The sequence below is a fragment of the Choloepus didactylus genome, chromosome 4 (assembly GCF_015220235.1).
Source record: "Choloepus didactylus isolate mChoDid1 chromosome 4, mChoDid1.pri, whole genome shotgun sequence".
In the NCBI taxonomy this organism is placed as follows: Eukaryota; Metazoa; Chordata; class Mammalia; order Pilosa; family Megalonychidae; genus Choloepus; species Choloepus didactylus.
Genome location: NC_051310.1, coordinates 88,741,414 through 88,753,699, shown reverse-complemented (window position 1 = coordinate 88,753,699; position 12,286 = coordinate 88,741,414). Strand labels below are relative to the sequence as shown.

Below are 12,286 nucleotides of genomic sequence, written 5' to 3'. Positions count from 1 at the left end.
ATAGCTGGGAATGACGAAAATAGATATTTTACCATTAAATACCCATGGCTTTTGGAAGGATAAGTTACCAAACCACACTTCATGGCTGAGATCACATTTCTGGTCCTTTATTTAAAAAAAATACACTTAGTCACTGGTTTTCCTTTGTCCATAGCATCTCCATGACAACCACGTTATGGATACCACAGGTACTCAACATCCAAAGCACTAGTGAGTTACAGTTCATATGGAACATGGGATAGTGGAAGTTAGCTCAGATGAAATGTCAGATTCATCCAGGTAACTTTTCATTCCTACATGAAGCCTGGGAATCTCTTGTGATTACTGAAACCTCACCCACAGTGTTCCCATCAGTCTGAAAATAGATCTGTACATATTTTCGGTGGAGAGGCAATTGCCTTTTGTTTCTGGCAGTGTTTCTGCTCCTGTTTATATTTGAACATCCTAATAATACAGCTCATGGTTACACCCAGCCTTTCCAGCCACTGCTCCTATTTACTTCCTTTGCAACTGTCTCAAGAGATCCAGCCAGAGTTACAAGGCAGAACAAAAGGAAGCAAAAACCCACCATCCGGACATGGAAGCCAACACTTGAATAAAACAAAGTCTTTTCAGGGAATTGGATTGTAACTGAGTTGATATGCATGGCTGTCTTCAATCTTTTCTTACGTCTTTTGTTTTGCTGCAATGTGGAAGTCTCTTAAAGCGAGCAAACTTTTAAAGGACATGAATTTCTCTGGAAAATGACACTAGAGATGGGGACAAACTACCATACTCTGAGCTTTAGCAAATGAGGTCATGTGGCCTGCCCAAACATCATGGATTAGGGAAGCAGGAAAGGGGGAGAGACAGAGGGATCTCCTTGTAAATATTTTCATTCAATGTACACAATACACTGTTTCAAATCTTTCAATTAACACTGAATTATTAGTTACAAAATATGTTCTCGATAAATCATCAATAACATGAAGAAGCATGATCCTATAAATAGACAGTATTTTTCCAGGTACTCCAAGGTACAAAATCAGTAAAACAGAATAGTCCCTTGGCTAAAATCAGTTTAAATAAGCAGCTAATCTCAGATTCTGAGTCCCTTCCGTTTGGTAACGCTAGTTTGGTACACTGGTTCTTATACTTGCTGTCCTCCTCTTTTGTTAAGGATGGTTCCAGGAATGCTCATCTTGAACCAAAGTTTGTCTACTGAACTGAGTTAGATGAACACTTGGATCACCAACTCGTGAGGTCAACATTAGCTTTCTCAAGAACTACGAGAAAAAGGGCATGTTAGTATCAAAGGGCCCCCGGCAACAATTAAAATTTTCCCACATTCATTTTTAGCACATGATTCATAGTCACCAACTACTTATCACACAAGCCAGAAGTCATGTACACATCGGGAAGAGGTAACTGAGGGAATGTCATACACAGAGGAAGAAGGATGTGTATGTGGTGTATAAGGCTGGGGGAAGGAGGGATGAGTGACCAAGGAATACTATCAACTTATGTTGTAAAGATTAGAAAAAATTTCAGAAAGGAGATGAGATTTCTGGGGTATTGGGAGTTGGCGGTGGGGTGCAAACAGCTGAACTGAGGATGAAGAGCAATGTTTCTAGCCTCAGGTGAATCTTAACAGAAGGCCTTGATGCAGAAGAGGGCCATGAAACTGACTACATGGCCTGACCAAGGGAGCATGGGTGCCAAACACAGAGTGAGAATTCTGAAGCTAGTCTCGGTGAATTATTAGGACACCAATGGGAGGGGCTGGTGTTGTGAATGTGATAGGTTCACAATCTAAACTGTGTGATTATTACCACTTTTCATTTCTGGGTTCTTAAACCAAACTTATCAGTACATTAAATGCAATGAATGTAATTTTGAATCTAATGTATTAATCCAATTTTCAAGAATGTAAATTCATGAATCTGATGAACCTATACTTACAAATCTTTAAACATTCATTCATTCAAGGACCAAATATTTATTGAACAGTTAATAGGAATTAGATACTGTTTTGAGTGGTTAGATAAATTACTGTAAAAATGAAAAATTACAAAGTCCTTAGTATAAAAGAACAAACTACCACAGATGAAAAGTGGAGTGAGAATATTTACATAATCACTTGAGAATTTAGGTGGCAAACACACCCAATGTAACTGGTTAAAAAAAAGACACACACTGACAAAAGATACTGAGATTCAAAATGGAAGATTTTGTGGAAATAATTGGAAAACACTACTGAATGATTTAAGAAAAAGAACTAAATGACTTGTGGGAAAATCTACTAAAAACTGCATGACAAAATGAATTTATATGAAATCATGCACCTGTTCAAAGTGTTATAGAAGGAATTCCTCCATTGAGAAAGAACTGATCAAGATAATGTTTAAGACTTCTTTCAATATGAAGAGTCGATGATAGAAAACAAAAATACATGTGTATGTGTGTGTATACATATATACACACACACACACACACAAAAGGTTGTTATACACATTCATGTAATGAAAGGAATAGGTTACCTCAAAGAAGAGGAGGACTAGGATGGCAAGAAAAAACATGGACTTTGAAAACAGCCAAGCCTGGGTTGCATCTTATTTTACTTATGAGCTGTGAGACCTTGGGAAAATGACTGAATATCTGAGTCCATGAGTAAAATGCAGTAAATACTAGGAATGTAAAAATTAAATGCCTGTACCTCATATCCATTCACTTCTTTTGCCTCATACCACAAAACCACTTTACCATACCTGGACTACATAACGGCAGTCTGACTGATTCTCTCATTGCTAGAATGATCTTTTAAAAACTAAAACTGAGAAGGAACTATGCAAATAAATTAAACTCTTCACCATGGTTGTTAAAGTCCTGCCTTTCTAGGTCCCACCTATGTCTCCAGACTTCTCTCATCCTACTCCCCCCACTGCCCTGGTGCTCACTCTGCTGCCACAATGAGTCTATCAGTTCTTTCCTACCTCAGGGCTTCTATTTGCTGTTGTATTGGAGATTAGCCTTTTAAATGTCAGCACTTTAGAAAGACCTTCTTAACATTCTCCCTGAAATAGCCCCCCCCCCATTATTCCTATTCAGTGTCCAGTTTATTTTTGTCAAACCGTTTATAACAACTTGTACTTGTTTGTTTCTCCATTTACTGTCTGTCTGTAAGCAACATGAGGATAAAGACTGCACCCGCTGGGACATAGCACCATGCCTGGGATCCAACTTAAGACTTTTTTTAAAGTAGAGCTCAGCGACATTGTCTCTCTCTCTCTCTATCAAAAACAAATAAATTAATGCCAAACCTCCCTATCTCGTTGCAAACTAGAAACAGTGTTTTCAGGACTCCTAGTGGTTATTTACTTATAATAAAAGACTATTTTCTAAAAGTGAGGTTTTCTCTACTGGAAATCTTCTATTATAGTGTGCACTATGGTACAAATAAAACAATACAATCACAGTTTTTTTCTCAAAACTAATTATGTCTTTTATGTGACTATGTGAAAAATCACATCTTTGTCCCTCAAGTCCTTCATATTCCTCACCATGGCTGAAGAGAAACCTCAAGTTTTCCCTGAAAGTGAGGGAAAGAGTTACTGCCTGACAAAGTAACTGAAGCGAAATAACGTTAAAACTGTAGAACAGCATTTATGAGGCCAATAAGCCTGTGCTGATATAGCTTCATGGCTATCATACTCACTTAGAATACATTTTAACATTATTTTCAATGTATGACAATCCTTGTGAACCTTAAACTGAGATTTTGTTTTTTTTTTCTTTTTCTTCCTCAACAGGTAAAACCACAGGGAGTCAAGCAAATAAAAATCCTAAAATCTAGGCTCTCCTAAATACATTATGAGGACAAAAATTTTAAAACATCACTGTGATTTCACAGAGGAAATCACATTAAAGAAAAAGTACAATGAATAATATCTTGAACAAGTTCAAAATGCCCAATTACCAATCTAGCCTGGTAAAATCAAACAATCATCTGAGAGAGACTATGGAGGGAAAATGACACTATTCCACCCACATCAGAACATCTCTACGTACCCCTCACCCAACATGGTATGTCCTTGGCTTTTGTATATAACCTAATGAGCTCATTCTGTAGCCTCAATCGACCGATGAAAAAAACTAGGGAGTCTCAAGTAATAAGATGAATTGATCAATAAAGCAGCTTCACCATTTCCTTGACCAGGGCAATACATTACTACTTTGCCTAGAAACCCCCCGTGCCCCCCCCAACACACTCTCTCTCGCACATGTTAAGGTATTTAGATTCTTTTGGCATCTGTGAAGCACTTGGTTGGCTTCCAAATTTCCTGTCTTTGCCAGAAAATGGCGAAACTTCCAAAAAGCGGTCCCTGAGCTGTCCAACATTCCCAGACTCCCACCTTACCAGCTGGAGGAGTCCTTACTAATTTTAGATTCAAGGACACCTTTCGTGAGCAATTAGTTATCCAGAGTCTCCACCCCCATCCTGCTCAGACACCAAACATCACCAACACTGGAAAAACAAATACAGCTTTCGACAGAAGCTAGACCTGAAAAGCAGTCAAAGGGCAGCTTTGACACTTTAGTAGGTTGATTGGAAACTTCCAAAAAAATAAATGTTGTCTTTCCCCTAAAAAAATGAGAGTGAGAGAGAGCGGCAGAATAACAGAAAGAAAAGACTCATACAAAAGACAGAGAAACTGAGAGAGGCAGGAAGAGAAAGACCACAGAGAAAGAGATGGAGACAGCTGGGACGACGATGAGAGACAGAAGGACGGAGAGGGATGTGCCGTGGAAGAGCAGCTCCCTGGGTGAATCCAGCCTCTGTGATTTCAAGAATACCAGGTTTTCCTGAGCATAAGAATCCATTTTAAAGCAAGTAAAATCACATTTAAATCGTAAATGGTTCATTGCTGACCCTCAAACACCCATTGTTTCTTCTTTTCAGATGCCCCTCCTTTAAAGAACCTTAAAATCACTACACACACTTTCTCTCTATTCACATGTACTTCTCGGCTTTTTTCCCCAGTGGGGTGGCCGGGGACACAGATACTGGATTCTAAGGGCTAAAACAGCCCGGAAGCTTTAGAATGTACAAAGTGTGGCCCCCTTACCTTCAGCAACACTACATCCACAGTTCTGTCCACCTTGGATATGTCACACAGGCTGTAGCGCCTCTTGTGCCGTTCATACATTTTGTCCAAATGCAGAAGAAGGAGACCGAATTCAGGAAGTACACCCACTGCTAACCTGGAGGACCAGTGCACGCCACACAAGTCCAGAGTTCCAAATCTCTCACGGCAAGGTGGAAAAAAATCTCTACCTTCCAGACTCCTTTATATATAGAATCTTCAAAGAGTCCAAAAGTGAATTAAAAAGAAAACAAGTAGAATCCAACTCCTTGAACTGACTGAGAACTTCTGGGAACCTTCAGAGCACTGGGATGATGAATTTTAATTCATAATATAAATAGTAAAAGCCTCCTGATACTATATTTTGTGCAGATCTTAACTGAAATAGAAGCACACACCATTTCCATCACTAGCGATAACTCCAGTAGAAAAATAAAGAATTAACAGGCAAGCATAATGGCTGACATGCGTGGGGAAGAAAACCAAAGCAGGCAATAAAAACCCAAAATGAACTTTGCCAGGAAGAGAAAAAGAGGGAGAGGAAAAAAAGGGAAGACAATTGTATGTCAAGGGATGACATGAAATAATTCTCTCATTAAATTCTGTTCTGGCTTAAAAAACAAAGATAAGGAAAACCATTTTTTCCTTTGCAAAAAAAAAAAAAAAGTAGAAACTCGGAGAGTCTTTTCAAAGTAAAGAGTCTTCAGTCTGTCTAAAGAGTCTTCAGTCTGTCTCTTGCTCACCAGGCAGAAGAACTTGGTTTTGATTCAAATTGAAAATATCTAATGACAGCAGAGTAAAAGGAGGAAAAAAAGATCACTCCTCCTGCTCTGCCCCCTCCCTTGCTTCTTCCTGCCTGCTCGCCCTTCCCTACCCCAGGCTCCCCCTCCCTTTCTTTTTCTCTGGCTCAAGAACGTCACTACTTGCCCTTTTAGCTCTGCACCAGCAGCCTTGGAAGTTTGAAAACCTAATTGCAGTGGTGGGAACATGATTCATCCACAGACGAAGAGGAGAAAAACAAGGCTCCTTTTTCCAACCCGCTTCCTCCTCCTCCTGCCTCACGGGGTCCCTTATGAAAAAGGCTCTGTCCAGGCATTGCAAGATGCAACTCGAGTGCTTTGATGTCAGGGTAGTAAAGGAAGGGGGATGCCATCCTAAACACCACAAACAAGCACATCACAACTTATCTATTCCATGAAGTATAGAAAATCGAAACTACCCAAGGCGCACACAGCACCTCCCTGCCAAATACAAACCCATGATTTAATATGAGAAAAATGTTAACTGAGTATTTCAGAGCTATGTCTCTGGGATCCAGAAGTGGTTACAATAGTGTCTGATAAGGTTTAAAAGTCATCAAGAGTCAAGGTTTTCTTGGGGAGTACCGGTTGGGGGTTGGGGTGGGTGCAGGGGCTTTAAAGAAAATTAAAGAGAAAAGGAATGGAACGAAAGGGTATGTGCATTTTAATACTTGCTGTGACTAAGACCTGGTTGGGCTTCTTCCCCCTTCAATGCTTTTATTCCAACTAACTAAGCCTTGCATGGGGTTGTTAGTTCATTTGCCTGTTCTCTTACTATTCCAGACCCCTCTAGCTCCCATCCAACATTCTCAGGGAATCTCAGACTGATTCCAGAATTCATTCTCTCACTAAAGACATTCTCTCATTTGGATCGTAAATGATTTGGGAGGGAGAAGGAAGAACTGAGGGAAGCAAACATGGAAAAAGAATAAAGGGAGGAAGAAAAAGAATTTTCTCCCTCCCAGAAGCATTAGGCTGGTGACAGTTTCCTCAATTGGCCAGAGAAGTCCTTAACTAGACCTGGAGAGTGTAAATAAGGGGGCTCAAATACCACAACATAGGTAGGAAAGAAATTTAATACATAAATATCTGTCAGTACTGCAAACCAAGCCAGTGAAAGATTTTTCAGGAGCTATAAAAGAGGTATAGGAGTTCTGATGAATCACCACTTCCTAAGGCCAAGCATTCAAGGTGCTAAACAGCTTAAAGGAGAGGAATACAGCAAACCCTGCTAAGAATGCAAGCATCTTCCTATATATCAATACATTGCAGTTGCAGCTCTAACTACTGGAAGCCTTTTATTTCTCCCATCCCTTATGGTCTCATCCCAGGCACAAGGGTGGATGCCTGTTCCCCTCCCCCCGGGCCCACAGTGAGCCTTGGCTCTGTAACATTACCATCAGGGAAATTTAAACAGATGTTGCCTTTCATGAGAGATGATGATAGAAAACAGTAGAAACGAGATGATTAGAGAGAGATTAAAAACTTGTAAATAAAAGTCTTGCTCAGGCGTACCGAAAGCATGGGAATCTGGCCAGGGATTTACAAACACTTGAAAAGTATGTGGTCCAGGACACAGAAAGATGCCTTAGGCTTTCGTGTATAGAAGAATTGATAGTTTATTATCTTTTCTGTATCAGTTTTCACAAAGCTGTAATTTGAAACTTTCCCTTCTCCTCATAACAACACAAAGCTGCCTCCCCTCTGTCCTCAGTATGGTTTATTCCTCACTGCCTCTCCATCCATTCTGTTTTAATTAGAATCAAATGTTTCCTGCTTGCTAGGTTCCCAGGCATCTCTCTAGGGATGACAGATGCTTTAATCACCACAGAGCCTTTCTATTCCCAATCCTGTCTAACTATTGATTTAAATGTTGATAATCTATATCAATTTAACAGATATCATGTGCTCTGCAGTGGAGGCAAATAAAAGAAATAAATAACAAGATCCCTAACCTTCAATTTATAAAATCAGAGAGAAAACTGTTTTGAAATAATATAATTTTCTGAAATAGTCCAGATGACTGTTGGAGCCACATGGAGTAACCCTTTTATTTCTGACTATCTGCAGGCTTTGAGCTACAGGCTGAAAATGTACATTTCCTTCCCTTTCTGCATACATACATATATTAAAAGAAGGATTTGGAATTGTCCTTATGTATTTTTATTTGGAGAAAAAACACTGTGGGTGGGGAAAAAAACACTCTTGAGTGGAAAATGAGTCTGTTTTGCTTTCCCCTCTGGATCTACTCAGTGCTCCCCTATAGAAGAAACGATTTGTGGTACTGTCCTTTTGCTGCTTAAATGACAATTCCAAGTTTTAATCAAAAACATCTGGAAACACCCAACAGTTATTCTGTTAGGATTCTGAAACACGGAAACCCAAACCAGAACTAAGAGTTGCAAATTTGAAGGAGATTTTGAGTACATAGTCCCTTTCCTTTAATTTTGGGTAATTTGTGGTAAAATAGGTTTATTATTTACAACCATTTATAATAGTAGTTATTTACAATATTAATTACATCTCCCTTCTTTTTGTCTTCTCCATTCTACCCTCTGTATCAAGGGGTTCTTAATTCCCCAAAAGAAGCAAACACTGCTTTCTGTCACTCTCACTGCAGGCCTAACATGCATCCTGGAAGATTCTAAAAAATGAAGTATAAAAATATTTTATGCTTTAACTATAACATTTCTTTTCACGAATTAAATCTCTTGATTTATTTAATTACAAGAGCTAACACCTTAACCAACTGTTTAAGCAAAGTTTCTGCATTAGGGCACCACCTAGTGGATATGTTGTAGACCCATCCAGAACTCCAACGGCTAGTTAAGTATTTAGGAAAAAAATATCTACTGCTAGTGCGTATTTTTGCTGAAACCCCTAAGTGATCACACAAGTAGCAACATATGGTTGGGTACTGGTTTAAAGACCTTTCAAATAATCAATTTAGTGTCTACAGGGAATACGAGATGAAAATCAAGGGTCCTTTCTATTCCTGGGTGTGCCAGTATCTCACTGAGTAACTTCAGTGTGCCAGTTTGAATGTATTATGTCCCCCCAAACGCCATTATCTTTGATGCAATCTTGTGGAAGCAGACGTATTAGTGTTGATTATGTTGGAATCTTTGGATTAGGTTACTTCCATGGAGATGTGACCCATCTAACTGTGGATGATAACTCTGATTAGATAATTTCCATGGAGGTGTGGCCCTGCCCATTCAGCATGGGCCTTGATTAGTTTACTAGAGCCCTATATAAGAGCTCAGACAGAAGGAGCTCACTTCTGCAACTTACAGAGACATTTTGAAGATGGCCATTGGAAGCTGACACTGACATTTTGGAGAAAGCCATTTTGAAACCAGAACTCTGAACAGATGCCAGCCACATGCCTTCCCAGCTAAAAAAGGTTTTCAGATGCCATCGGCCATCCTTCAGTGAAGGTACCCTATTGTTGATGCCTTACCTTGGACACTAAATGGCCTTAAAACTGTAACTTTGTAACCAATTAAACCCCCTTTATAAAAGCCAATCCATTTCTGGTATTTTGCTTAATGGCAGCATGCTGGCAAACCGAACATTGGGATAGTTAGTTTGACCCTTTAGACTTAAGATTCCAGAAGTAAAAAATGAGAGGGGTTGAGCACTAGGTCACATCTGAAGTTGCTTCTTGTTCTAATATATTGTCAGTCTGAGCTTAAGAAATCTTTACCACCTGCCCTGTACAGCTCATAGGATGTGGGTAGACTCAGGGGAGAAAGAAAAAGGAATTGAGACATTTTCTCAAAGCTCTGTGTAGAAAATATCTAGCATATTCTTGCATAATTATATTTCTACTTTCACATGAAATAGGAAGGAAGGAAAGGTCTACCACAATTAGCAATTTTCATTTATCTGATTCATTAACTTATAAACAGAGTCATCCAGAGTTATACATTTATTGGTGGGAAAATTTACTAGAATATCGATATAACATTTAGTCTCCACTTGAGCAACTCCTGTCTGTTTAGAACAAAGACTGCTTCAAATAAGATGAGTATTTGAAAGGAGAAAAAAAGTAAACTATTCTAATTGATGCACAGGCAGTTTCCACCTGAATTTCCTTCTGAACTTCAATTTAGGTGTTTAAGCACCATCAGTCCAGGAGACAGGAGGCCTAATGTCACCTCCTTGCATTTATTTCATTGACTCATAGGTTTAGAGGTTCTATAAAAGTAAAAGGGTAAGGAAAAGGGTAAGGAAAAAGGGGAGGAGTAACTGGCAAAAACCAGCTCTTCTTTCCTATATTAGTGGCCAGTAGAAGCAAACAGCTCCTTTACTTAAACTTTTCATTGCCTAGGCAAGAAGAAATCTTAAAAACAATTTAGTTGACAATAGCAAATTGTTTGGCAACAACAGCAACAACAACAGAAAGAATTCAAGATGGAAGAACATAAGGAAAAAAAAAAGGCTTTAAAACTCTCTTCACAAACTTGTGCTCCTTACAGGAAATAAGTCAGATGAAATAAGTATACAAATGTTAAGTTTTACTAAAATTTCCAACAGCTTTGTGAAATAAAAGGGGGGGTTAAGATAAAAGGAGATGGCAAGTATCTTAATTTCAGTTGGAAGAGTAGTAGTATAATAGACTACTTTAATCTCTAGGACTTGTTTTTGGGGCAAGATTTATTAATAACAATGATTACTGAGTACCTCCTTTTGGACAGGTGCTTCCATATGTACACTTTCATTTATTCCTCATACATGGTAGTAAGGTAAAATATTACTGTCTACTTTACAGATAAGGAAAAGTAGGAGACAGAGTTTGTATAATTGTATAAGCCCACATGGTTAATTAAAAAAAAAAAACTTTAAATTAAATTTAGTTCTATAAATCTTTCTTTGCAACTTAAACATCTCCCAAATTAAAAGAAATGAAACTGTCACAGAGAAAACTATAAGTTAAAAGTTGAGGGGAAAAAACTTAGAATTCATTACTTGACATCAATATTCTCCCGTCTTATTTTACACAAATACCAAAGGACCAACATGTTATTTTTTTAATTAAAAAAAAAAATGACAAAATGATTTCCAATTTTGGAAAATATAGGTAGAAAGTGTGTCAGCACTTCTTTGACAACATTTTAACACTTGACATTTCAGCTTTTTAATACTTTCTCACTGCAGTAATATTTTATAAAAATCAGAATGAACACACCAAACACAGCCTAAAAGATCTCTGGATGCTGACAATTGTTATCCAGATCTTCTACAGGATGTACAGGTATACTGATCCCTGTTTTTCTCCTTGGAACAAACATTAAGAAGCCTAGTGATTTCTTATGGCAGCATTTGGGATACATGAAGATACCTAACACGACTGACCACCCTCCTCAAGGTGTCTTTTCTGGACCCGATCCCCACAGCTGCTCCTTACGCAGCATGGTACCTGGTTGTCTGTGAGCTCTTCTGCGTTATTCCTGTGATGTGGATGCCTAAAACTAAATCCTCTGAAATGGACACTGGGAAGAAGAAAGGCAAATTGGTTTTAACTCATACATTCTACACTATTAGGGTATAAAACTTATGATGAACTAAGCTCATTTGCCTACCTTTTTTTTCAGTTTATGTCAAAACAGGTCTTCCCCCATTGCTTTTAAACCTACTTTATATCTTTTCCTGCAAAATTTTGTCATTTGTTTTAAGTTATCATTTTAGCCTAAAATGAGCACCCTGGATCTAGGTTTTATGACAGAAATAAGAACCACTTCCCCAAACTTTGTGTCACCTATAAACCTGAAGAGCAAGGCTAGCAGTGGAACCCAGAGGTATACCACTATAAACTTCCCCAAGAAGGACCGTCAAATTTTGTGAAAAGGATGAGCAAACAAGGTCTGGATTTGCTAGGTGAATGTCTTGGTGGATTTGGGTTAGGGCAGTTCTGGTATCCTCGTAGAGTGATAAAAACTGGATTTGAATAGCCTAACCATTTCAAAGAGAAAATTTCAAATTCTGTCTATATATGCAACATTTTCTCGTTTTCTCTTGGGACATATTCCTTTACAGAAAATACTTTAGTCAATTCTTGTGAGAAGGGTGCTATAGGATTGCTAGTCTGGTAATAAATCCTTAAGACTGTAAAAAGTTTCTGACAAGCGAATAAAGCATTAACAGAAAATCAAGCTTTAACACAAAGTACGCTCTATGCAACAAGTATGCCTGTTCTTCATATACTTTCAGTTCTTTCAAAGAGATCCTGTTACAGAGAATAAAAGCTTGTACACACTGCTATCTTGATTGGGGACATGGACAAAGGTTTCATAACAGCTGGAGGAGGAAAGCAGGTTGGACAGAGTGTTTTGGCAAGGAAATGGACAAAGAAGGGAA

The 12,286-nt window shown here is 38.5% G+C and overlaps 1 protein-coding gene across 11 annotated transcripts in view; it reads right to left on the bottom strand.

Moving 5' to 3' along the window:
- AKAP13 (A-kinase anchoring protein 13) overlaps nt 1–12,286 on the bottom strand; it is a 405,703-nt gene that overhangs the window by 134,746 nt on the left and 258,671 nt on the right. The window contains exon 1 of one of the 11 annotated variants that reach the window (XM_037832983.1): nt 5,106–5,755. The exons of the other annotated variants lie outside the window; for them this stretch is intronic. Coding sequence (XP_037688911.1) covers nt 5,106–5,186 — 81 coding nt within the window. The 5' untranslated portion in view covers nt 5,187–5,755. Of the gene's footprint in view, nt 1–5,105; nt 5,756–12,286 lie in introns of those variants that run through there. 11 annotated transcript variants of the gene reach the window in all.